General features: G+C 36.9%; 2 protein-coding genes across 8 annotated transcripts in view; one reads left to right on the top strand and one right to left on the bottom strand.

The window, feature by feature from the left end:
* The first annotated feature begins 692 nt into the window (after positions 1 to 692).
* padi2 (peptidyl arginine deiminase, type II) lies at positions 693 to 14,018 on the top strand. Of its 2 annotated transcripts, none has more exons than XM_060868110.1 (16): positions 693 to 891; positions 4,156 to 4,330; positions 5,428 to 5,497; positions 6,055 to 6,116; positions 6,213 to 6,330; positions 7,580 to 7,732; positions 8,108 to 8,298; positions 8,409 to 8,512; positions 9,294 to 9,405; positions 9,612 to 9,719; positions 10,489 to 10,640; positions 11,104 to 11,251; positions 11,431 to 11,524; positions 11,607 to 11,680; positions 11,859 to 11,990; positions 13,111 to 14,018. In XM_060868110.1, exons 1-16 carry the CDS (start codon positions 734 to 736, stop codon positions 13,342 to 13,344), a joined length of 2,085 nt encoding a protein of 694 aa, XP_060724093.1. In that variant the 5' UTR covers positions 693 to 733; the 3' UTR covers positions 13,345 to 14,018. The 2 variants fall into 2 exon arrangements, with proteins under 2 accessions (XP_060724093.1, XP_060724094.1); XM_060868111.1 differs by lacking the exon at positions 693 to 891 and adding an exon at positions 2,531 to 2,756.
* A 238-nt stretch (positions 14,019 to 14,256) lies between these two features.
* The window catches only part of rap1gapb (RAP1 GTPase activating protein b), a 38,158-nt gene continuing 28,410 nt past the window's right edge, over positions 14,257 to 24,004 (bottom strand). For 4 of the 6 annotated variants that reach the window (XM_060868104.1, XM_060868108.1, XM_060868106.1 and 1 more), the window contains 18 exons: positions 23,741 to 23,844; positions 22,070 to 22,148; positions 21,934 to 21,987; positions 21,766 to 21,849; positions 21,581 to 21,681; positions 21,234 to 21,363; positions 20,471 to 20,626; positions 20,221 to 20,292; positions 20,002 to 20,088; positions 18,745 to 18,888; positions 18,484 to 18,615; positions 17,927 to 18,036; positions 17,727 to 17,843; positions 17,051 to 17,192; positions 16,775 to 16,880; positions 16,312 to 16,373; positions 16,148 to 16,196; positions 14,257 to 15,934 (listed from right to left, as the gene is read on the bottom strand). In XM_060868104.1, the coding sequence (XP_060724087.1) occupies positions 16,188 to 16,196; positions 16,312 to 16,373; positions 16,775 to 16,880; positions 17,051 to 17,192; positions 17,727 to 17,843; positions 17,927 to 18,036; positions 18,484 to 18,615; positions 18,745 to 18,888; positions 20,002 to 20,088; positions 20,221 to 20,292; positions 20,471 to 20,626; positions 21,234 to 21,363; positions 21,581 to 21,681; positions 21,766 to 21,849; positions 21,934 to 21,987; positions 22,070 to 22,148; positions 23,741 to 23,844 (1,689 nt within the window). In that variant the 3' untranslated portion in view covers positions 14,257 to 15,934; positions 16,148 to 16,187. The remainder of the gene's footprint in view (positions 15,935 to 16,147; positions 16,197 to 16,311; positions 16,374 to 16,774; positions 16,881 to 17,050; positions 17,193 to 17,726; positions 17,844 to 17,926; positions 18,037 to 18,483; positions 18,616 to 18,744; positions 18,889 to 20,001; positions 20,089 to 20,220; positions 20,293 to 20,470; positions 20,627 to 21,233; positions 21,364 to 21,580; positions 21,682 to 21,765; positions 21,850 to 21,933; positions 21,988 to 22,069; positions 22,149 to 23,740; positions 23,845 to 24,004) is intronic. The other 2 variants (XM_060868105.1, XM_060868109.1) reach the window with 1 other exon arrangement.

The following is a 24,004-nucleotide window of genomic DNA, read 5'->3' as shown; positions in this document are numbered from 1 at the left end:
TCACATCCAGCACACTCACTCTTTGAACTGTTGCCATCTGGTACAGAGCCCTGAGCACCAGAATGACCAGACATAGGAACAGTTTCTTCCCTCAGGCAATCCAACTGATGAACTCTTGACATACACAGAACAAACTCTATTCTTACATTATTTACACATACTTACTTATTTATGTTTCAATTTGCACATTTATATTTCAATTTGCACATTTTTCCACTGTACATACAACTGTACATACAACTGTACATACAACTGTACATACAACTATCTTTATTATATATGTGTTATCAATGGCATTCTGTTTAGACTGTGGAGCTTCTGTACTAGAACAAATTCCTCGTATGTGAAAACATACTTGGCAAAAAAGACCTTTCTGATTCTGATTCTGAACTGCTAGATGTCCAGGTGGTGCACAAAAACTCCTGATTCCACAATTGCCCTTGGCTATACAGTACACAGTTATGGAAAGAACATATTCTGTATTTATCATTATATTATTTATTTATGTCCATTGTTAAATATTTAAACTTTAAAATATTAATTCAGGTTTGTGGTGAAAAAAGCAATTATAGCCTTAAGTTTGAACTAAGCACAAGGGTTAAATGGATTACTGGGCATGAAGTAGGGGGCAGGTGAAAACACGCCCAGGCTTTATATTCACTCAAACAAACTCAGGTTACACAAAACAGCAAGATACCTGAGAGCAGAGAAGAGTACACACGTACGTGGCATTATGGAGCAGCAAAAACGCACTACAACTGTGTCACCTCTGAAGACAAAGTTTTTTGAGGGAGACAATAACGTGTCAGAGAGAACTTATCGCCTACAAATCAACACCACATTAAGAACTATTTGTGTTGTTGGGACGCAGCTGAAGATTGCCCTGAACAGGTATATGTGTGTGTGTGTGTGTGTGTGTGTGTGTGTGTGTGTGTGTGTGTGTGTGTGTGTGTTTGTGTGTTTATATCTTGGTGGGACAGAAAATTATATTAATTTTAATTAAAAAAATTTAATAAATGAGACTAAAAATTCCTATTGGTTAAGGTTAGGGCTAGGGTTTAGGTGAATGTATAACATTTTCATCTGCATTAATAATAATAGTGTTAGTAATAATAATCCACCTCCTCCCTGTATGCACGTTTGCATGTTCTCCCTGTGCTTCAGGAGCTTCTTCTGGGTACTCCAATTTCTTTCCCCAGTACAAAGACATGCATCCCACAAACCTGTGTAGGATAAATGGTACAGAAAACAGATGGATGACGACTAATAATGGCAGTGGAAGTTCCTCACGAAGATAGCAAGATTTGCTTGTGCTGTGCAACATTACTTGGTAGAACGAAATTCAGTATGAAGCAGACACTTTTCTAGTATAATAAAAATGAGGTGAAACATAATATAAGTCATTCAAACTAAAAGCCAAACTCTAAACCAGATGTATGCTTGACCTTGACATTATTAAATCTAGAAAAAAAAATGGAAGACTTAAGTTTCGATGTTGGTTAGTAAACAGGGCTGGTCAGATATTTGTCACATGTAAACAGCACCACCTAGTGAATATCTTGTGTCTTAGACATAAAAGGTCATGGTCAGTTGATGTGTACTGGAAAAAAGAAATAGCATGTCAGGTGAGCACATTTTTTAATATATATTTTGTACATTTTCCCTATTATGGAGAAACATGTATATTTTACACTTTTAACACTACTCTAAAATGTAAATATGGTAAATTTCTTCTGTTTCCACCTAAACTCTATCCTCAACATCCTCTACTCTCGCACCAGTTAACTTCATGTCCTCATTTAACACATCCACATATCTTGACCTCTTTTACCTGGCAGCTCCATCTCCAACATCCTTCTACCAATATAACCATCCCCTCATCTCCTCTTCTCTGCACATGTCTCAGCGTCCCTCTACAGCCTCTAAACCATACAGCAGAGCTGCTCTCACTACTCTCTTGTACACCTTTTCTTTAATTCCTGTTGACACTCTTCTGTCACACAACACTCCTGACATTTATCCACCAACTCCAACCCACCTGCATTCACCTCTGCTTAATTTATCTTCTTGAAAATATTTTAAAGCTAGACTTCATCCATACTTTAATATTGCAAAAGTGCGTAAACTGTACCAGCGTAATTAGAAATAGCACAGTACTATTTTATTTTTTTTGAAAGTGTGTCAACTTGAACATACGTTGTGTTGATGGAAAGTCCAGGAGTAAAAGGCTGTAAGGTTTGGAGAGCCCTGGTGTTAAGTGTAGGATGTTGGACAGCGCCGCTGCTGGTCAAATGGGTGAATTGACGCACACGCAAAAAAAAAAAGAGGCTATAATGTGATCAGTTAGACATTAATTTTATGCATGATCATATATCATATACCCCAGATTATTGCTCATGGGGAGCTCAGATGAAGTAACTTGTGGATCAGAGCTGACTCCCTAAATGAATCTAGTGCGCTTTCGGAACTAATCCTCTCTCCTGGCAAAAGAAGGAAAAGTAGAGGTTAATTTGAGACACAGCCCTGTCAGCGGAAATGTACCTGCTTTACAGAACCAATAGCAGCGGCAGAGTAGTTGTGGACTTGTGGATCCAGGGAGAGAAACAGTGTGCGTAAAAGTCTCCGCAGGTGATAATAAGTGTAGCGACAACAAATCACAGCACCATGAATTCAACCCGGACGCTGAGACTCGAGATTGGCAAGACCAGAAGTACGCTGTATGTGTTGGGAAGAAAACTGACAGTGAATTTAACAAGGTAACATTGACCTTTATAGTTCTGCTAGAATCTCCAGGCTCGATCAGAGCTTTTCATTCAGTCTGCTGAGGTTAGGTTTCTCTGGAAACTTGACTCTGACACTGATATGTTTTGTCATAAGGATTTTAATCTAAATACTTGACAATGTGCGGTGCAAATACATTTAAACCGAATTCATATATAGATTAAATCATCTCATGTGTCTGCCTTGTGCATTGAGAAAGAATACAGCTCAAACCTTTCAGATCAGTATCAGTGCTCCTCAACATCAAGCAACAAGTGATTACAAGCCTCCTTTGTTCATATTTGTTCTATCTGTTAGTCTGTTTGCTCCCTTGAATCTAACCTTAAAGTGAATCAACTTCAATAGCTCAATAACAAACAAATAAAAAAAACAATGGAAACTAATAAAAATGTCACTTGGTACCTGTTCTTTATTTTCTTTCATAGGCACAAGAACAGTAAAGATCACATGTGAATATGGCCTTTGTTTCTTGATTTTGCATTGGTTGCACATTGCATTGGTTGAAGAAAGCCTCTGTCTTACTTGCATACTGAAAGCTATTGTTTGTATTCGGACAGCATTCATGTCTTTAGTAGGCTGCTGCTGCCTCTCTGCCTCTTGCTTATCTTCACACAAAGTGTTTTTGATATATGTCATGCAACGGTGTACAACAGGAGATTGTTTTTGTAACACTGCTCTATTGTTAATATATACAATACGTTCACATTGCTTTGTAAGGTTTTATTTGTCAAACATTTCCTTTTCTCTTGTTAGATACTCTTTAGATCTTATTGTCTAATCACAAAAAGGTTCTGGTTATGGGCTCAGTAGTTCACATACAGTATAAAAATATAGCTCTGCACCATGTGACTGGTATGTGCCCAGACAATTCTAACTGTAAGGCAACCATGCTCTGACTGAAATAGGAGAAGTTCCCCAGACAACATTTCCTTCTTGTGTGTACTGAGCATATTAAAACACAGTAATGTAACAATTTAACAAGAAATCTGTTTTTAAATCTGCTAATCATGTTTGAGCCATTTTCAGTTTGGGGTTTTGAGTGAAACAGAGGGCTGTTCCATGGTGTCTGTTTCAGTGTATATGATTCGGTCAAGTAGTAGTCCTTTGTACATTTTGTTTTTTCTGTCACCAGACTGCTTACTTTTTCTTCCAGTTAGTTTGTCACAGAAACCATATGACTGCAATTTCCTGAAAAGTTTAATTACACAGTCATTTTGAAAATGGAAAACTTTCGTAACCTTTACTTACTGTCATGCAAGATGTGTAATAGAGGCTGCTTCTTAATTTGAAAAGTGATGCAATGTCAGAGAAACCTGATCTAACTTCCACAATCCACTGAAGATGATCTCTGTCTGTGTGTGTGTGTGTTTACAGTTGTGCCCCAGTACAGAGCAAGTTCTACTCAGTTAAATGCACCCCCAATGTGCAGTGCCAGATTTTGTCTTCAGTCCAGGCTGGGAACTCGCTGTTATCACCACAGCCGCTCAGCAAAGACACTGTGCTGCTCGTTTCCATGGGAGCTGCCAGCTTGCATCCCAATGACAGCAAGGTAAACCAGTCTTATAAACAGTCTGAATGGGCTGGACTTTCTTAAGGCAGGGATTTCCAGTGTTTCAGCTTCAAGCATCTGTACAACATGTGGCTGAGAGATGTGCTCATTCAATAAGCAAAATTATTATTGTCATTGTATGACTATATTTTGTAAACTCATACATTCCAACACAGTATTCAGTTATTTTGTTAAATGTCAAATCATATCAATCAGTAAGTGTTATGAGTTATTAAGTATAGACAGTGAAACTAACTAGCAAAGTTGTGACATTTTGACAGTGCGGAATGTACTGTAAGTCTGGATCTGCTGATAGATCTGGTAATTGTAAGGGGTTCATCTTTCCTTATTATAAATGTTGATGTCTTGGGGTGGCGTTGGGTGTTGCTGTATGGTGCCACAAGGGTTCCTAGTTTAATACTAATTGTTCTACACATTTTTGTGTATTTTCACTGTCCCCAAACCTCTGAAAAGCACGTCAGTATGTGGATTCACTTCACTAAACTGCATGTAGTTGTGAATCAGTGTATGCACTGTGCCCTGATGTGGGCTGCAACTTTTACATTTACAGAATTTGGCAGATGCCCTTATCCAGAGAGACTTACATTTATCTCATGTATACAGCTGAGCAGTTGTGGTTTAAGGGTCTTGCTCAAGGGCCCAGCAGTTGCAGCTTGGTGGTGAACTCATTTGAACTCATGACTTTCTGATCAGTAGCTCAATGCCATAACCATTGAGCTACCACTTATCACTTTCCTGCTATCTCACCCAGTATGATGGATTGGATGATGTTCCAGTTCCTCCATGATCCTGACCAGGATAAAATCCTACGTAAAGAGATACCAGAGTAATTTACGAGTTTGTAGCCAGTGTCACTGCTCAGGCTTTCAGCAGAATTTTTGCTTAACCAATAAGTTTGTGATTCATGATAGTGTCGTGACTACATATTTGTAATTTCTCAGTGAGGCATTTTTTTCCCCAATTAATCAATCAAAAAGTATATTAAGCAGTGCATTTTTACCATTCTTCATGAATATTGCAAAGCAAAATGTGATGATAAATGTTTCTGTTTAACATAAAGTATATATATATTTCAGCTGTCTGTGAGGTTCTATGGGAATAATTCAGAAAATCTTGGAAGTGCTTTGCTACATCTCACAGCTGTTGGTATGCAATGAGTTCATCTTATATACACACCCACACATGCACACACCCACACATGCACACACACATACACACACAAACGGATATGCTGGCTTAAATTTACTGGGCATATCCCTAGCAGCAGCTTTGAAGAACTGTGTTAAATATCACTACTGCCTTGTTGTGTTAATACTGTTACTGTAATACTGTACAAACTGGTATATTCAGTATAAAAGTAAACACCTATTGAATAAATGAATCTGTGTAACCATGTTCTCCTAGTGACCTGCATGTATGATGATGTCTCTGTCATAATAAAATTTCTCTAGAAATTTTAAAATAAATCAGAATTCAAACTTATTGTCAGATATTCAGTACATGTACTGGATAGTGATTTATTTTTTTTCTTGGATTATTCCAAGTCTTGGACGTCAATCGGTTGCTCTCCTTTAACCACTAAACCACCTAATGTACAGTACTTAGTCTATGACTTATAGTAAACTAGTGACATAGGGAGACATATAAATGTTACCTGCAAAGAGAGGACATGTTCTCATCAGCTTGCCTCTGTTCCCTTACAGAAATCTCCCTAGATGTTGATGCAGATCGAGATGGTGTTGTTGAGAGGAACAATCCTAACAAGGTGTGTATCTCTTTTTTGCCCCATGGTACTGCTTACTGGGCCTGTGCTCTTTGAATACCAATTTCTCTCTCTGCTCTCTCTCTCACTCTGTCTAAGGCTTCATGGAAATGGGGTCCTAATGGACATGGTGCCATTCTGCTTGTCAACTGTGACTGTGAGTCTTCCTACTTTAAGAAAGTGGACACTGAGAATGAAGAGGTCTCTAAAGTGTCAGGTAAGCAAACCTGATCGTCATAATACAGTGCTTCATTTATACAAGATTCCAAAATATTTTCATTTTACACATACACACAACAAAATCATTTGTCATTACGCCTGCCACAACAATTATTTAACTGCACAATTATCTGAGCCGATGAATTAATGTGAATGCAGCTAAATGTATGTTTTCATAAATTACGTTGTTTTTCCAATTTGTGTCTTGATATGATTAAATTGTCGTATTGCATAATAAGATTAAAAGCATTATTTTCATTCTAGGGCTTTAATTTTTGTGGGTTATTTGTAACAATGCTTTGTTAAATTAAAATTGTAAAATGATTTTGCAATAATTTAGACACTCTTGACGAATACATTAATACAGAATATTACATTATGCATACTGCAAAAATGAAATCTGGAAGCAAGTGGAAATACATTGAATTACAATCCAGTTGGTATTTCTGTGACAACTTCACCTACAACACCGCCTCCTGGCTGCCCGAGGGCACCCTCGTCCCCAGACACAATGACACATGCTCCGGGTCGAAAGGGCACTTCCTGGTTTATCCCTTCATAACCATGCTCATGCCACCACTCTATTCGAAGTATTTAAGTCCTGTACTGCTTATCATGCCATTGTTTCTGATTACTATGCATTTGTCATTGTGTGTATACAGTATGTGTATATATGTAATATTTCTAAGTCTAAAATCTCCAAAAGGTTTCCTGTGGTAAAAAATAATTACTGATTTTTAGAAAGTGCTGACACTGGAGAATTCTTTTATAAATATTCATTAATGTTTTATCATAAACCTTTACTATATCAACGGTTATATATTTTTTTAAATATATTTTTATATTTCAAATAAAATTTTTTTTATTATTAATCCTAAATGACATGAAATTACTGTAGAAATAAACAGTAAAAAAAAAAAAAAAAAACAGTTTCCTGCACCTACACTCCTGCTCATAATTACTGGTCAAATGCAACTGTTATTTGAAAAGTGTCAAGTTGCCCAAAATGACAATCAAATAAATATTTGCAATTACGTGTCTGACAATTAATGATCATGCCAAACCTGTTTATTTGTCACGTTGATGTGGAGATTAAAAACTCCTCTGCAGCAAGGAACACAGTTCACAGCTGAAACAGTCCTACTGTGTAAACAGAGTGTGACATTGATGTAACATTTATATGTAATGACAGAATAGTTTTCTTTGAAATTCTGATCCACACCGGAGCTTATTCTCTCAAATTCCAGATTTAAAAGACATGTCCAAGATGATCTTGCGCACCAGTGGTCCATCTGAGCTTCCAGAAGGCTACAATCTGAGCTTACATATCTCACAGACAGACGCTGAAAGAGTGAGAATCTTTAGGGCTCGAACAAGCAAGCAGGCAGAGTCCTCTCTGAGTGAGTTACAACAGAAAAGCTTTCTTGTTTTAGTCACATAGCATTTTAGTTATAGCCTAGCATGAGCACTGACACACTTAACACATCTGATTATAGTCAAAAAGAAAGGTTTATAGTAATAATGAGTTTTATTAGGTCACAGAAACAAACTGAAGTAGTAATGAATTGTTCAGATGATCCGGCCTAGTTGATCCTACACCACATGGCTAATGCAAAACATGGCATGTTCACCTCAGAACGAACAACAAATCAGACCTTTATTATAAAATCTACAAAGTAAAATGTTTGAACATTGACCTGTATCTATTAGCAAAAGTTCAATAAAAAACTGCACACATTAAAGTGAACTGATCTTAATTATTTGCTTTATTCCAGAAAATATGTTACTCGGTTTGTTCCAGAAGGAATATCCTTTAGTTTTGAGCAAAAAGCAACTGGCCAACGCAGTCCCCTATCAAGGTGGCAAGTCTGAGCTAGTGTTCTATGTGGAGGGCCTTAACTTTCCAGATAAGGACTTTGATGGGCTACTTACGATAAACCTTAGTCTTTTAGAGCCTGTTGGCAAGGTCAGTAAAGCAACTACTTTGTCCATATTGCAATATATTTTTAGCTTTCTAACAAATTTTTAGCAAAGAAATAGAAAATAATTGATATGACACTGTTTTTGGTTTTCTAGGGTTTCCCAGAGACCCCAATCTTCACTGACAAGGTCATGTTCCGTGTTGCTCCTTGGATTATGACACCCAATACCCTCAGACCTTTGGAAGTCTTTGTCTGCAGGTAAGCAGATTTATATGTCTAGGTTATTGTTAATCATTGTTTGAACTAAACAATACTCACTATTCTGTTCATTGCTTATCATCTTTAATGTTTAACTAATGAAAGATAGTACTTGTTGAACAATCCAAGTATATTTCCAAGTGATGTTATCACTTAGAGCTAAACGTGTGCATCGGGACTGGGATCAAAGACCACAAAAAACAAAGAACTTGTGTGAATAAGTGGTTTTTACTTTCATTCAGGTGGTACAGTAGCAGTCAGTCTGATATGAAGCTCACTGGGAAAAAAGGCCATGTTCCTTATCGAGATAAAGCACTGGGTTTGTAATCAGCTCTGTTGAATGAATTTACATTTGCATTATGTTTATTCATTCAACCCTATTAACTGCTTTATCTGGGTTAGCATTGCTGTGGTATAAATGACTAATCTGTTTATATTTTGTGAGATTGAACCAATAAAGTTCATTAGCAAATACCACTAATAGGTACAGACCAACTTAAAATGCAGGAAGGGGATGGAATTGTTCAGGAGTGACTGCGAGAATGGGTGTGATTGTGAATGGTCAAGAGTTTGATGTGGGTGTGATTGGTGGGTGTGATTGGTCAAGAGTGTCCATGGGTGTGGGTGGAATTGATCCAGAGTTGGGAATGGGTGTGATTTGGTCAGGAGTCACTGCTGGAGTGAATTGTATTGGTCAGTTGTGCTTTCAGGGAATCCATGGGATTGGTTGAGGTTGTGTTTTTGGGAAGATGGTGATAACACCCTTTCTTTGTCCCAACAGCACACGTGATAACTATGAATTTCTGAAGGGCATAAAGCAACTGGTGCAGAAGTCTGGACTAAAACTGAAGATATGCCATGAGTACATGAACCGTGGAGATCGCTGGATGCAGGTTTGCACAAATGAACTGTTTATGACACTGATCTCAGAACATTTTAAAATTTGTTTAAACTGCAAAAGTTTTACAAAATATTGACAGAATACAAAATCTATAATAACATTTATTTGCTATAATTGCAAATATATGTCTAAGCAGATTGAATTATTGATGAGTGATAAGTAATAAGATGAGTAATTCCTGATGCTGTTCCTCTGCAGGATGAACTTGAGTTTGGATATATTGATTCTCCACACCACAGTTTTCCTGTTGTCCTGGACTCTCCACGAGATGGAGACCTTGGGGAGTTCCCCTATGATGTCTTACTGGTATGACTTGAGCAGTTGCAACTGTCGTGGAAGTTATGAGGTTTGAGATATTTAAAGTATAAAGTATCACACTGGTAGTCACAGGCAAGAGTAAAAAAGGTTTCACAATTTATTGTGGACCCAACACTCCGCATATAGCAAGAGAGATGGATGGCCCCGATCATTGATTACATCACGATTTTATAGACAGAACTCAAGTAAAGAAGATATGTAAAAGCAAAACATTATCAATCATTGGCTCAAAATCACTGCATGCTCATCTCCTGATCAAGCTAATCTGGACCGGGCCAAGGTCTGCTAGAAGGCCTACTAGAAGATTTACTGGACGTTTTTTTATGCCTAATTCCCGACAACTTGTCTCCAGTCCCTACTGCCCTTGTCATAATCTTAAGAAAACAACCAATGACTGTCAGTTTCTGGTCACTACAGATACAAGGTAAAAGCATAGAATGACAAGGCCTTATAAACATCTTTTAGATTAGAAATTTTTCACTACACAACATTATGTGCAGTTGTCCACTTAAGTCCTCTGTTAAGAAGTCTATGTATGTGAATAGTACTTCAGAAATGTGGTCTATTTCTATTGTTTATAGAATTTTATCTTGTTAATACTAATAAGCACAGGATTTGGTACCATAATGTCATTGAATGTTGCTGTATTTAGAAAATCCATTTCTAAAGTTTTCCTGTTTGCAGCATTCCTAACAAAATCCGATTTTACATGGCAAAAACAACTTTAGATTAAAATATATTAAAACATCTGTCTCAGGGTCCGGACTTTGGCTATGTGACCCGCGATGCTTTAAGAAAAGAGGTGAGCAGCTTGGATTCATTTGGGAATCTGGAGGTAAGCCCCCCTGTCACCGTGAATGGGAAGCACTACCCGCTGGGACGGATCATCATCGGTGTTGCCTTCCCTACGTGAGTATCAGGCATTATTTATTAAGCTGGATTCTAACAAATGTATTTGTAATTTGTTTGCAGGAGCATTTAGAATAGCAATGTTAATGAAAATCCATGTTGTTAGGGAAAAATTTTGCAAATTTAGAAGACTCACCAATATGAACATTGACTTCAAATCATATAAAAGGCCTGACTTCCTGGAATTTTGTTTTTATTTATTAAAATGTCACTTTTTCTTTTTAATGACGTGAAAGAAATACAAATCTAAGTAAATTAAGACATTTGATTTTTTGTTATTGTAATTACAATTACTATTTGCAGTGAATTCTCCAGCCTTGTGCCCACTGTTTGTAAACCTAATTAGGAAAAGCATTAAATACAGCTGTACTAAATGATAAATGAGGGATATTGTTTGTGCTATTATACAATTCATGTATACACAAGGAATGTTAACAGCTTTATTTCCTCTTGGTCTTAACAGCACAGAGGATGGCCGCAATATGACCAAAGTGGTGCAGGATTTCCTCTGGGCTCAGAAGGTTCAGGAGCCAATTGCTCTCTACTCTGATTGGCTCGTTGTGGGTCATGTGGATGAGTTTATGTCGTTTGTTCCAGCTCCTGACAGAAAGGTAAATATTAAAGTCTGGTGTTGGTCCATATCACTTTGAGGCTTTATTTACACATCTGATTCAGGTGTCTGTGTGTTGACTTGCATTAGTCAACATTAAGTGCATATTTACCTTCTATCTTGCCTCTTTTACCTCTGCTATCTCTTTTAATTGACTTACATCCTTTTATTATTGTACAGGGATTCAGACTGCTACTAGCCAGCCCTAATGCAGCATATAAAGTGTTCAGGACACTGAGGCATAAAGGACATGGGAATGCTAAGATGTTTCCAGGTGAATGTTTGCAAGCGATAACGGCCATAAAATCACACCTGCCATGTTATTAGTAAACATGAGCAATCTTTTATTTTAACAGGGACAGAAGAAGAGGTCAGCGTTGATGACATTTTAAGTGACAAGAACTTTCAAGTAGAAAACAGTTATGTCCAGGTCAGTAATTTGGTTCAAATCAGCAGGCCTGTGAATATACAATAGATACTAGTAGGTGGTACAGTAACATAAATTACTATATTTTACCATGTCCATGTGTTTGTGGAAGAAATTAAATTCTGAAAACTTAAAAGCTGTTTTTTGCTTCCATAAATTTCTCTTGTTTTTTTCCACCCAGAGTTGTATTGACTGGAACAGAGACGTACTAAAGAAAGAGCTTGCACTAGATGATGAAGATATCATTGACTTACCTGTGCTGTTTAAAGTGATACATGAAAATAACAGAGCTGTGGCCTTTTACCCTGACATGGTATAGTTTGTTACTTCAGTGAACAATTAATGCAGTGTACATGTCATTTGAAAGTTTGTAAGCCCTTTTAGAAATGTCTATAGTTCTGCATAAATATGGCAGAAAACATAAGCAGATGTGAACCCAATCAAAAAATGATTATACTTCTTCATTTAATTATTGAGAAATATGATACAACATTACATATCTATGACTGGCAAAAGTCCCTTTCAGTATCTGTTCTGACACCTTGTGCAGAAATAACCGCAAGTAAAGTTTCCGGTAACTGTTGATCATATTATGACATTTAAATGAATGAAAAATGAGTATAATATTTATCTGATTTGATTGGCTTCACTGTCTGCTTTTAGGACTTGTGTGAAAATCCAATAATGTTTTGGGTCATATTTATGCAGAAATATAGAAATATAAAGAATAGTGACACTGTATGTGTGGTCACCGTAGAAAAAAACATTTACAGTTGTAAAATATATTTTAACAATATAGTTCTAAAAATGACAGGATTTCCTGAAATGTTAGGTGTAAGTGCATTTCACTAACTATTTAAAAACTCGATCAAAGTGTGTGCAGATATCACACAGGATGTTGGGCATCTATATACATACTGTTGTTTTTTCCACAAGGTTCATTTAACTGGCTACTTATTGAAGATGATCTGTAAGAAAAGAGATAAGGCAAAACAAAAAAAAATTTAGATTCTTAGATTTAAGGTGTAAGTGTATGTCATATGCACAGAAACTGTTTTGGGCAAAACAATGTACTTTATTTAAGTTTGGGTAAAATATAGGACTTTATACTCAGCAATATCTGACAGGTTTGACTAGACAACACTCTCTCTCTCTCTGTCAAATAACATTTTGTGTTTCATTTGAACAAAGAAACCTTTATCCATTCAATATTCCATGTTTAGTCCCAATCGTAACTTTTTTTTTTTAGTTCTGAAATTTAGCTGTATGGACTGTTTTCTACATACTTAACATTTAACAGTGCCTTAATATACTATTTTAATGGATTTAGTCTGAACACATTTTAAACAAAGGACTTTGATGGCTGATTTAATAAACAATTTCATGTATTATCCTTCGTGTAATGATGTAAACATTACCTCTTGTTCTTGTAGGTGAACATGATAGTGCTTGGCAATAACCTTGGTATTCCCAAGCCGTTTGGACCGCAGGTGGGTGGTAAATGTGCCCTGGAGACTGAGATGCGCTCCCTGCTTGAGCCACTTGGCCTGAACTGCGACTTCATTGATGACTTTGCAGCCTACCACAAGCTTTTGGGGGAAGTACACTGCGGCTCCAACGTGCGCAGAGAACCTTTCCCCTTTAAATGGTGGAACATTGAGCTGTGATGAAAAAAGTAGGGTAGGGTTTGCTAACCTCTGATTACTATACCAAGAACTGTTTTTATTTCACTTACTGATAACTAATATAATGTATTTTCAAAACAAGATGACATCATTCCTCATTAGTATAGGTTTGCTATTAATATTATTTATTGATGGCAAAAAGCACTGTACAGATTCCATATCAAGTGTTGGCTGTTATGAGATGATAGCATGTGTTTAAAGCATATGTATTACTATTTGAATTAAAAAACATTTCATTTTTTTATGGAAAAAATGATGAAAGCTTGATATTCAGAAATAAGATGAATAATAATTAACTGTGTAAAAAAAAAATTTATTTGGCATTTAGTAAATTGTGAAAAACAGTTCTTGGCCTGACAGATGTTTTGACACTACTGAATAACTTTTACCTGCAAAAAATATTATGCAGTTTCCAGAACAAACAGAGTTTTACATTTTTATCGCAAAATATCAACCACTATGTGCCTGAGAATCAGGGTTTTTTTTAATACTCCTGTGTTGTTGTTTTGTACCGCTTACTATATTACAACAACTGGTGTCTTAATATTGAGACCTTCTGACAGAAAATGATTTTGTGTTGTTTTACTTAATGAGAAATAGTGTAACCCAGCATGTAGTTACGCTGTACGAAATAATCAATAAAACTATTCTAAACATTCATTGTTACTTTCATGAAACAGGATTAATTTGGAAAAAACATGGGTTGTATTATATACAGTGAAATCACACTAAGCCATACATTAATTTTTATTAAGTAATATCAGTCTGTTATAAATGAGTTTGTGCTAAATAGTAACTAGTGTAAAAAGTGTTCAGGACAATGCAGCATAAAGAACATGGGAATGCAGGTGAATGTTGGCTGGTGTTTTTTTACGGCAATTATGTCTTACAACGTTTTTGGTAAACATGAGTAATCTTTTATTTTAACAGTAATTTTTGATTATGTGCAAGCACACACAGCAATTCGACAACAGTTTGATAAGCAGTTTGACAACGGCAAACTGTACTAACAAGGCTTTAGCACACACTTCACTTTAAAAGATTCACCAAATGTAGAGAAAATTTAGATTTTTCTCACATTACTGACAAACGATTTCACTTCAAAACAAATCTGGAACAGAAAAATACACAAAGCTTGAATTTCACTTGGTAGTAGTAATAATGAAGCAGTCACATTTAATCAAAATGACAGATACATTCCAAAATTTTACAGTTAACCAAATCACAGCAGTAATAAAGTAAATGTTTATCAAACCATAGTTTTCTAGACATGATAGCTGAAAATGTATTTTCTTGAATAAACACTTGAACCTAATCTCTATTTACTGAATATAAAGCAGGTGTGGAATAACCACATCATTTTGTCACATTCCCCTGTATGAGGAAAATATCATAAATAGATAAGATAGAGATTAGGCTGAAACCTGCTTGAGGATTTAGTCACCATGATTGTATAATCATTTTATTGTTGTTTATTGAAAATCCTATAATTACCCAATTGCATTATTATTTACATTTAAATGTTACTGGTGCTTTCTGCAGGATTCAGTAGGATTTCACACAGAGCACATAAAGCTATAGAAGGCAACTTGAAAACGTCTCACAGTAGACAGCACAGTGAATAGTGAACCTCAAGTGCTCTGCAGTTACAAAGGGTCAGGTGTGTTTAACTATACACTATATCCATCACAATCTAAAAGTCTGAACTTGTTCCCAATGCAAATAGTAAGTTGTGAAAATGTGCATAAAAACCCATAAATACTTATTAAAAATGAAATAAATAGTATAACTTATTATACATAGCATTACTTGTTAGAAACAATTACTCACCTGTCAAGATAGTAAATGATTTGTATATTCCAGCACAAGTCATTTCAATTAACAGCAAATAACATTTATATATTCACAAAATCACAAAACTGATGAAAATAATACAAAATGTACTTTTGTTAAAAAAAAAGAGAAGAGAACAGCTTACGTACAATTCTGGTGCACTGCTGTATGTGTTCATACATGTGTGTTTTGTTGCACAAAAATATGTTCAGTTCTGTTGTACTTGTTTGAATCTTTGAATAATTCTGTTAGGATGTCATTTTCCTTAGGCTGCTGTGTCCCTGTGAGTGACAGACTGCCTGCTGTTACGATTCTGAATAAATAAATACACACCAACAAGAAGTAGACAAAATTAGAGCCACCAGTAATCTGTGTTGTGCTTAATGACACAGAAAACACAAAATGAGTGACAGACAGATAAAAACAAAAATAATGTCATAAAAGGTATATTATTTCTGGTTAAAGCCGTAACACCATTTACTGGTTTTGCAGGCAGACAAATAATCATAAAAATGCACTCCTGTTACTATTGGCATCTGTTTAACAGACAGCAATCTTAACCTGCTTAGGCCTAAAGGCATGCTGAAAAGCAGGTTCAGTCGCATGGTGCAAACAAAATGGTGCAAGCCCTAAAAAGAAGAAATTTGTGGCAACAGGCCCTGTGACTGACAGCTCTCCTTCTGCAGCGGGTCTCTACAGGAGCCGGCGTTGGTTTCTTTAGGAGCTGCCTATGGGAGTACTGTAAATGAAACAGAGCACTATAGCTGTTTATATATCTCAAGGCTTATATCTTAAAAATTTTTATTTATTTATTTTTTTTTATAGCTGTATAATCATAGTAGGCAGTTTGGTTCTATAAGGGTAAGGTTAAGGAATAAAAAGAAATCTAAAACATAACTGCCAACATTGTGAAATGCTTTCTTTAATCTGTAAGTGATAAAATTAGTCAAACCTGCCGATGGACATTCATGAAGATATCTGGACGAAAAGGTCTAGCAGTTCTGCACAGCACAGCACAACACACACACACAAACAATTAACATCCACTATTACAACCTGTGGTTCATGCAACAAGCAGAATCAATGATCAATTAATACAAAAGTTAAATATCTCACTGAAGCAGAATGTTGTCGTTGTGTTCTGGGCCGAATGGGGTCAGACAGCTGACGAGAGACAGCTGTGAAGTCAAACACAAAGGCATTTTAAACAAAAAGCTGGAGGATCTGCAGGGTGTTATTTTATCAATTTCCCACACACTATTTTCTAATCATTGCTGTTAATAATTGAGCTATTTGAACTATTCACCATCTGCTGACATCCTAAACATTAATGTCAAATTTACAAACCAATAACAAACTTTTTTTTTTTAAAACATACATGTGCTTTATAGACAGCATGTGTTAACTCCCCGTCTTACCCTCACAGATTGGGCAGATGCAGCAAGTGTGGGAACTGGAAATAACTAAATTGGGAGCAACTAGAGCTAAACTCCCACCTAACACTCATCAAAATGCTTACTCATCAAAATGTTCACAGCTTTTTAAAGATACATAACAGATCGTATTATAAACTACTGACCTGGTGGGCTGCGTTGGCTAGTGCTGCTTAGACTTTCATCAAACCAACTACTGGTGTATGTGAATGAGTCCCGCTTGTGAGGGGTACCAGCAGAAGACAGACTTTCCTGAAGCACATAAATAGGAAACCATCAAGGTTTCACTTAGCTTGTCATTTACTTTCAAATCACTGACAACTGTTACTTTAAGAAATGAAGAAATCTCATGAGAATAATATGTGTAATTGATCATGTTGGCTGCATCGTGATGTCATGTGGTAGATAAATTAAGGAGTTACCAGTCCTGTGTCATAATCATCCGTAGCCTCATGCTCATGGTCGTTCTCCTCCACCACACTTGTGAAGCTGCTGGCATTGGACGAGGACCTCGACAGACTGTGGGTCTCCGGAATGGAGGGGGCTCTACAGATTAGGGACGCACTAAGAAGAAAAAACACCCACATGCTGAATGGTCACTAAATCCAGTGTTACATTTTATTTCATCTACAGGTATTTGTAAGTATTGTTGGCACAATGAACCTCAGAAATGCATAGCACACATTGTCAGTATGCAATTCAAGCAACAGTGGTTGCAGAATATTATGCTGTTCTACAAAGTGACAGCACCCACAAAAGTAGAGGAAGTTTCAAAGTAACTGCTTGTCCACAAAATAACCACATTGCATGACAGCTCATTGCCACATCACAGCGACAAAGATGCTTGCAAGGAAAACTGGTGTGAAATTACAAACATTAAATGGGATTACATGAATATTTTGACTTTTACTGCTCCCTAGTGGACAGAGCTTGTAAACGGCCACAATCATAAAATCACACAAACAATACAACACACAATGCACACTCATACATATGTGAACATGCTTCCATTTGCGATTCCAATGCAATTTCTAGCATTCAACATTTTCATTCACATATTTTAATAAACAATTGCGCCTTATGTATACGGATACTCACCTAGTCCTGGTAGTAGGCATATCAGGTGAACTGTGATTGGAAAAGTCAGTATTTGGCTCGTGCAAGGCATGGCCACCATCGGGTATCTTTTGCGCACTGGGAGACACCTCCCTACTGCTGCAATATAAACAATGAACATTTCTGCACTGTCAGCATACACAAGATAACATTCTGAGCTTCGTTTGGGCTTCTGTCTTTACCTTCTCTCTTGGACTTCCTGAATGTTCTCAATGCCGATTGCACTGCTCCTCCTGGAACTAAACGGACCCGATTTTTTTCGTGTCGGGCTCTTACCGGGAATGATCAGAGACTATAGAGGAGAAATCAGGAACTTGTCAGATATGGCTCTGATTTAGGGATGCCAACTAAATATCACACATGCAGTAACTGACTACTGGAATACTACTTTTTTAATTTAAGTTTTTTATTTTGATTTGTGTAACTACAAATAGAGTGCAAATATAACAGCATTGCAGCTGATATTCTTATTCAAAGTTCTGTAAGCTGGATATTAAAATACAGCTTTTATCAGCTTGCCAAAAGTGGCTATGTTTGTTGCCATGGTGTTTAGTACAGTCTATTGATGTGTAAAGACCCATCTGCTACACTGTCCAGCATCCTGCTTCACTTCAGAGTCATAGTCACATAGCCCAAAGTGTAGGTCATGGAGGGCAGAAAGACAACAACACAATCTCTGAAATCTTTTCCAAAACAGTCTGCTCCACTCCAACTGCATGTCAGTACAAGGTATACTCACAATCCCGGGGGTTTTGGGGATATCTGGGGAATTATGGGTAAAGCTGCCGCTGTGGCTGGTACAGACAGTGTGGGGCTTCTTGTTGCTTAGGCCCATAGCGTCCATAGACTGACTCCGATTGCGAATTACTCTCTGACCACAGAAACAAGTATGGGAATATGAACAAGAACAAAAATTACTGCATCATTTCCTCTTCTGATGCTGAAAGTCAAATTTCTTTAAAAATGAATCACACTTAAACTTAAATACAACAAAAGATACCTTAAAAGACTCAAAGAAACCTCCACCTCCACCTCCTCCTCCATTCTCCAGTTTTTCATCATCTCCTCCCAATCCCATCATGCACTGGCTGTTCACATGCAGCTCCTCGTACAATGTTTCCAGCAGTGCAGAGCGTGTTCTCTCCTGTACATAAATACACAGTGCAGTAGGCTCTTCACACAAACAAATCCTCATCCTATTTCTTACATACACTTACCAAACACATTTTAAACAACACTATAATAATACTGGGTAGGGCTTCACTTAACTCTCAAAACAAGTCAATTATTCATGTCATGGATCCGTTAAGATGAACTATTCATTTGAGAATCTGGTCCATGTTGACATGATTGCATCACATAAATCCTGCATATTTTTTCAGGTGGACTTTCATGCTATGAATCTCCATACTATCACATCCCCAAAGGTGCTCTACTGGATTCAGATCTGGTAATTAAGAAGGCAATGGTCATACTCTGAATTCATTGTCAAGTTCATGAAATAAGTTTGAAACAACTTTTGTATTGTCATGCCGGAAGTAGCCATTAACTGATGGGAAACTGTGCCCATGAAGGTATGCACATGGTAAGCATCAATACCCAAATAGGCTGAGACATTCAAGTGATTATGTAGAACACATTCCCCACACCATTACACCACCTCCACCAGCCTGGACTGTTGAGGTTCAGTCCATGGATTCATGTTGTTGATGCTACATTCTGACCCTACCGTCTGTGAGCCTCAGCCGAAATCAAGATTCATCAGAACAGGCTAAATTTTTCCTTCAACAGTACAGTTATGGTGAGCCTCAGCTTTCTGTTCTTGGCTGACAGTAGTGGAACCCACCATAGTCTTCTTGTAGCCCATCCACCTCAAGATTTGACATGTTGTGAAAAAAAGGTGTGTCCTTCCAAAATCACTGCTCAGTGCATGTTTTTCTTTATTACACTATTCTGAGTAAAATCTAGAGACTGTTGTTTGTACATTTGATTTCATGCGATACACTGCTACTACACGATTGGCTGATTAGATAATTGCATAAATGTGTAGGAGCACATGTGTTCTTAAAAATGTTTTCGGTTTCTGTAGAGCTTTTAGACTTAAATCAAAACAAATACAGCAAATACTATTTTAGTGTTTGCTCCAAAGGAACATCCATGTGTGTTATAATTGTTAGAAAACTTGAATTTTAGTGCAATAGAGGGAACTTTACAGAAAAGGATCATCTTTCTCTTGTTCACATACACACTTGCTCACCTCCAGCTTAGCAAACTTCTCAGCCTTATAGCAGGAATACTCAGCATTGATGAGTTTTGTCAGGAGGAACTCGTGGAACTCTGGACTCTAGTCAGTGAACAGAATGTAGTGTCATATCATGCAAATCAGCTTTTGTTAGTTGCAAGAATGATCTTACTCAAATAATAAATAATACCACAAGGGATTTATGGTTTTTGAATGGATCCATAGGACTCTTACTTTTCTGAAATTGGCTGGGTCTGGGAGAGCAGGCCCAAAGAAAGGCACATCATTTCTTGAAGTCACTGATACCTGCATTGAAAGGCAAAAAAAAAAACATTAAGCAAAATACACAGAAAATATAAAGATATTTTTAACAATTAGCTTATAAAGTACATAACAGCTTTATATAAAGAAAAAAAAATATGAATATTTTACTGAATACAGAATATTCTGTATTGTGCACATAACAACCAGACAGTTTTGTCACCTTGTAAAGGACATTGTCTGTGCAGGCATTCTCCACTTGCACCACCACATAAGCATGCAGGAAATTGGATGCAATCATATCTGGTACAAACGGTGTGTTTTCCTCTTGAAACACGATAGCCACAATGTCATTTCCTATATGCCTCTTCCTCTGCAGCTGGAAGCAAAACACATTGCATCTTTTTATTTTTCATTATTATGTTGTGAAACTAAAAAAAAATCGTGGATCACACTATGAACAACAAAATGGCATATTTCTTCCTCTGTTGCTGAAAGAACATTTATCCACCTAGCATACAGTTCACAGCTAGCTGATTGACATAGAATAGGTATTTAGTCAGCACTCTATCCTGCACTTTATAAAGTGCAATAATCCATGTGTAACTATGAAAAATTTCTGAGCAGATGATGCTTGGAAATTGTGCTTGCTGAGTGGCAACAGTAGCTCAATATTACCTGTGTCATAACATTAGGTGATTTTTACTCTCTGATTAATCAGACAGAAGGTGCTGAAACAGATGGATTGCAATGGCCTGTTGTTCAACACTGTCGTGTGGTGCCCTAATTAACCAAGCATATGTTGATATGCAGTTACAGAACAACGCCCAGTGCTCATCACAAACAGCTCCTTAGACAGGTTAAAATAATACTAGGAAGCCACATGAAATACTTTTAATCTTAGTAAATATGTTTTATCTTTATGTCTAGTTCAACGCATGACCTTACATGGTGACTTTAAGTGAACACCTATTGATATTTCTTACCTGCTGTGAGTCTCCTTCAGTGTAGGGTAGTTTGGTGGACACATGGAACATAATCTCCTTGTTGTGGAACTTGTGGTACACCGACTCTGTTCCCGTCTGCCCATGTGTAACATCCAGACCCCCACGAAACCTGTCATATGGGCATATTCATAATTGGCCAATTTAGTATAAAAGTTCAGTCAATATGTCTGCAGGGAAAGTATTTCATATTCAATGTTGGTTTCTGCATTCACTTGTATGATGATTATATGAACGAAAACGACATTTCATTGTAAATTGCTATTACCAAATTGCATGGTAGATTTATTACTAGCTACCACACATGCATTATCTTAAAAGACAGTTACCCTTTAAAATCTTGTAGCTCAATCTTCTCCCCCAAAAACTCCAGGAACTCAATAAAGGCTGGACTCTCCTCACTGTTCCCAAAGAGCTCCTCTTCTGATGTCTATAGGAGACACAATGCTACTCATTAAACAAAGATACTCAGTATTTTTATAAACCCAGGAAAGAAATAACTTGTATTTATTACCTGCCCAAACTTCTGATAGATGACTCCAAACTTGAAGTTGTCGCGTATGATATGTTCATCAAAAGTTACGATGAGCCTGGAAGCCTGTGGGAACACACAGTATAGCTAAAGGATAGAATGTACCTGATACACAAGCAGTGATGTGACAGTGAAGATGTGGACACTGACCTTTGGATAGAGGACTGGATAAAGTTTGTCCACATTTACTTCTTCACACACAAGCTTATGGAAAAAAATACTGTCAATGCAAATAATCAAGCAAAATTTCTTAGAATTCACATGATGATCATTGTGTTTCTCCTACCTTTGCCATTTGTACCACATTGGGGAACTCATTCAGGCAAGAAATGGGTATCACATCATGGTAGGTTTTGCACTTTGTCCTAGAGGAGATTAAATAAGTCTGTTTAATTTGCTAGTGACCAGTGTTGGGCAGTAACGCTTTACTAGTAACGCGTTACTGTAACGGAGTTACTTTTGACAGTAACTAATACTGTAACGCGTTACGTTTTAAATAAAGTAACTCGGTTACCGTTACCATATGGTGCGTTTGTACGTTACTTTTTTAAATTAATTCATTTAATTTTTTACAGCCAACCACTGTAAACACAAAGACGCACTGTGGGCGTGTTTCCATTTATTCAAGTATGTGCAGCAGTAATGAGGAGTCAAGGTGCTCATTATTTCACTTTAGTTGAGCATAAAGACAAAAACATTTTAGTCAAATGTAAGCTGTGTCTTACTGGTTTGAAGGTCCTATCTACTGCGATAAACAGCAACTCCAATCTGTCGAAGCACCTCCAGAAACTACATGCCTCGACGAAGCTAGAAGCTAACCCGGTGTCGGTGGACACACTCAAAATGAGTCAAGCCCCTCCAGCCAAACATCAGCGACTAGATTTTAACCGGACTTTTAGCCAGGGACAGATCAACAAACAGTTTTGTGTTTGTATAGACCATAACGCATAAAAGGGCATTAATGGGAACATTAAAGAACATTCTTTAAAAAAGTAACTAAAAGTTACTTTTAACAGTAACGTGTTACTTTTTGGTGTAAGTAATCAACAAAGTAATTGAGTTACTTTTTGAATGAAGTAACTAGTAACGGTAACTAGTTACTATTTAGTAACTACCACAAAACTGCTAGTGACTGACATTGCTTCCAAATACAAACATGCCTGGTAGTATACTCTAACCCCAACACTGACTGACAGGTTTCTGTGCAAGTCAATGGAAATGCAAATGCAAAGGGAACTGCAATTCAGGATGTCTGACATTTGAAATTTGGCCGGCTCCATATGTGGCACAGAGTGAAATAGCAAACAGGAATTGCTATTGCTATTTCAATATTATAGAGTCAAGAGCTGGGAAATGCAAGCACAAATGCACTTTGCTTTTTCATATGATATTTGTAAGACATTAGTAGGCTATATGTTCATATAAACAAAAATGCAAATACAATGTGCATTTTCATTTGAATTATGTCACAATTTATGCATCCACAAATAGATAACACAAGTGCAAATACAATTTGCAATTTGTTTTGAAAATTGTCTGGAAAATACTTCCATACTTTAAGGATGTTTATGTCAGATATGAAAAGCATATTGTTGCGGTATTTGCCTGTGAGTCAACATGACACATTCTTATCACTGGCCATGCCAAAAACACTTCTATCGGTCAATGATTAAAAAATGAATTATAACAGTAAAACAAGCACATAGAACAGAGGAATTAGATAAACTATATCCTATTAATATAAAAGTGCAGAAGAAAGGAGAGGGACCTGAAAAGAAGAAAAAGGTGCATGAGTCACAGAGGAGTTGAGTGGCAAACAACTTCATGTAGCACAGACAAAGTGAGAACAAAAGAAGAATGAGCGAGTACAGTTGTTCTGGCAAGAGATGAGACTGTGTGTGTGTGTGTGTGTGTGAGAGAGAGAGAGAGAGAGAGAGAGAGAGAGAGAGGGCATTACCTAAGCAGTAATCGGAGGTGCTCTTGGTCCCCAATCACGTCATACTTCACTGAGAAGACAAGGTGGCCCAGCGCTGTGTCCACAGAGTAATAATTAAAGTGCTCCTGTAAGGAGTTGCAATTGCACATGTTCACTCACACATACAGTGTATTAAAGTCTATATTATATTTTATTATTTTACAGCTGAAACTATATTTTAACAAAAATGTTTTCTAACAAATTTATATCCATAAATAAGCTTTACATTTATTTTCTGACTAAGTG

The sequence above is a fragment of the Tachysurus vachellii genome, chromosome 4 (assembly GCF_030014155.1).
Source record: "Tachysurus vachellii isolate PV-2020 chromosome 4, HZAU_Pvac_v1, whole genome shotgun sequence".
Lineage (NCBI taxonomy): Eukaryota > Metazoa > Chordata > Actinopteri > Siluriformes > Bagridae > Tachysurus > Tachysurus vachellii.
Note: the sequence above shows the minus strand (reverse complement) of the source record. Positions and strands in the feature narration are given on the sequence as shown.

Bases quoted from the DNA above. Each gene is read 5' to 3' on its own strand.
- padi2 (XM_060868110.1), top strand. From the start codon at position 734: ATGGAGCAGCAAAAACGCACTACAACTGTGTCACCTCTGAAGACAAAG. The intron at 9,720-10,488 runs GTATGACTTGAG...CATCTGTCTCAG, and splicing joins TCCCCTATGATGTCTTACTG to GGTCCGGACTTTGGCTATGT. The intron at 11,252-11,430 runs GTAAATATTAAA...ATTATTGTACAG, and splicing joins TTCCAGCTCCTGACAGAAAG to GGATTCAGACTGCTACTAGC.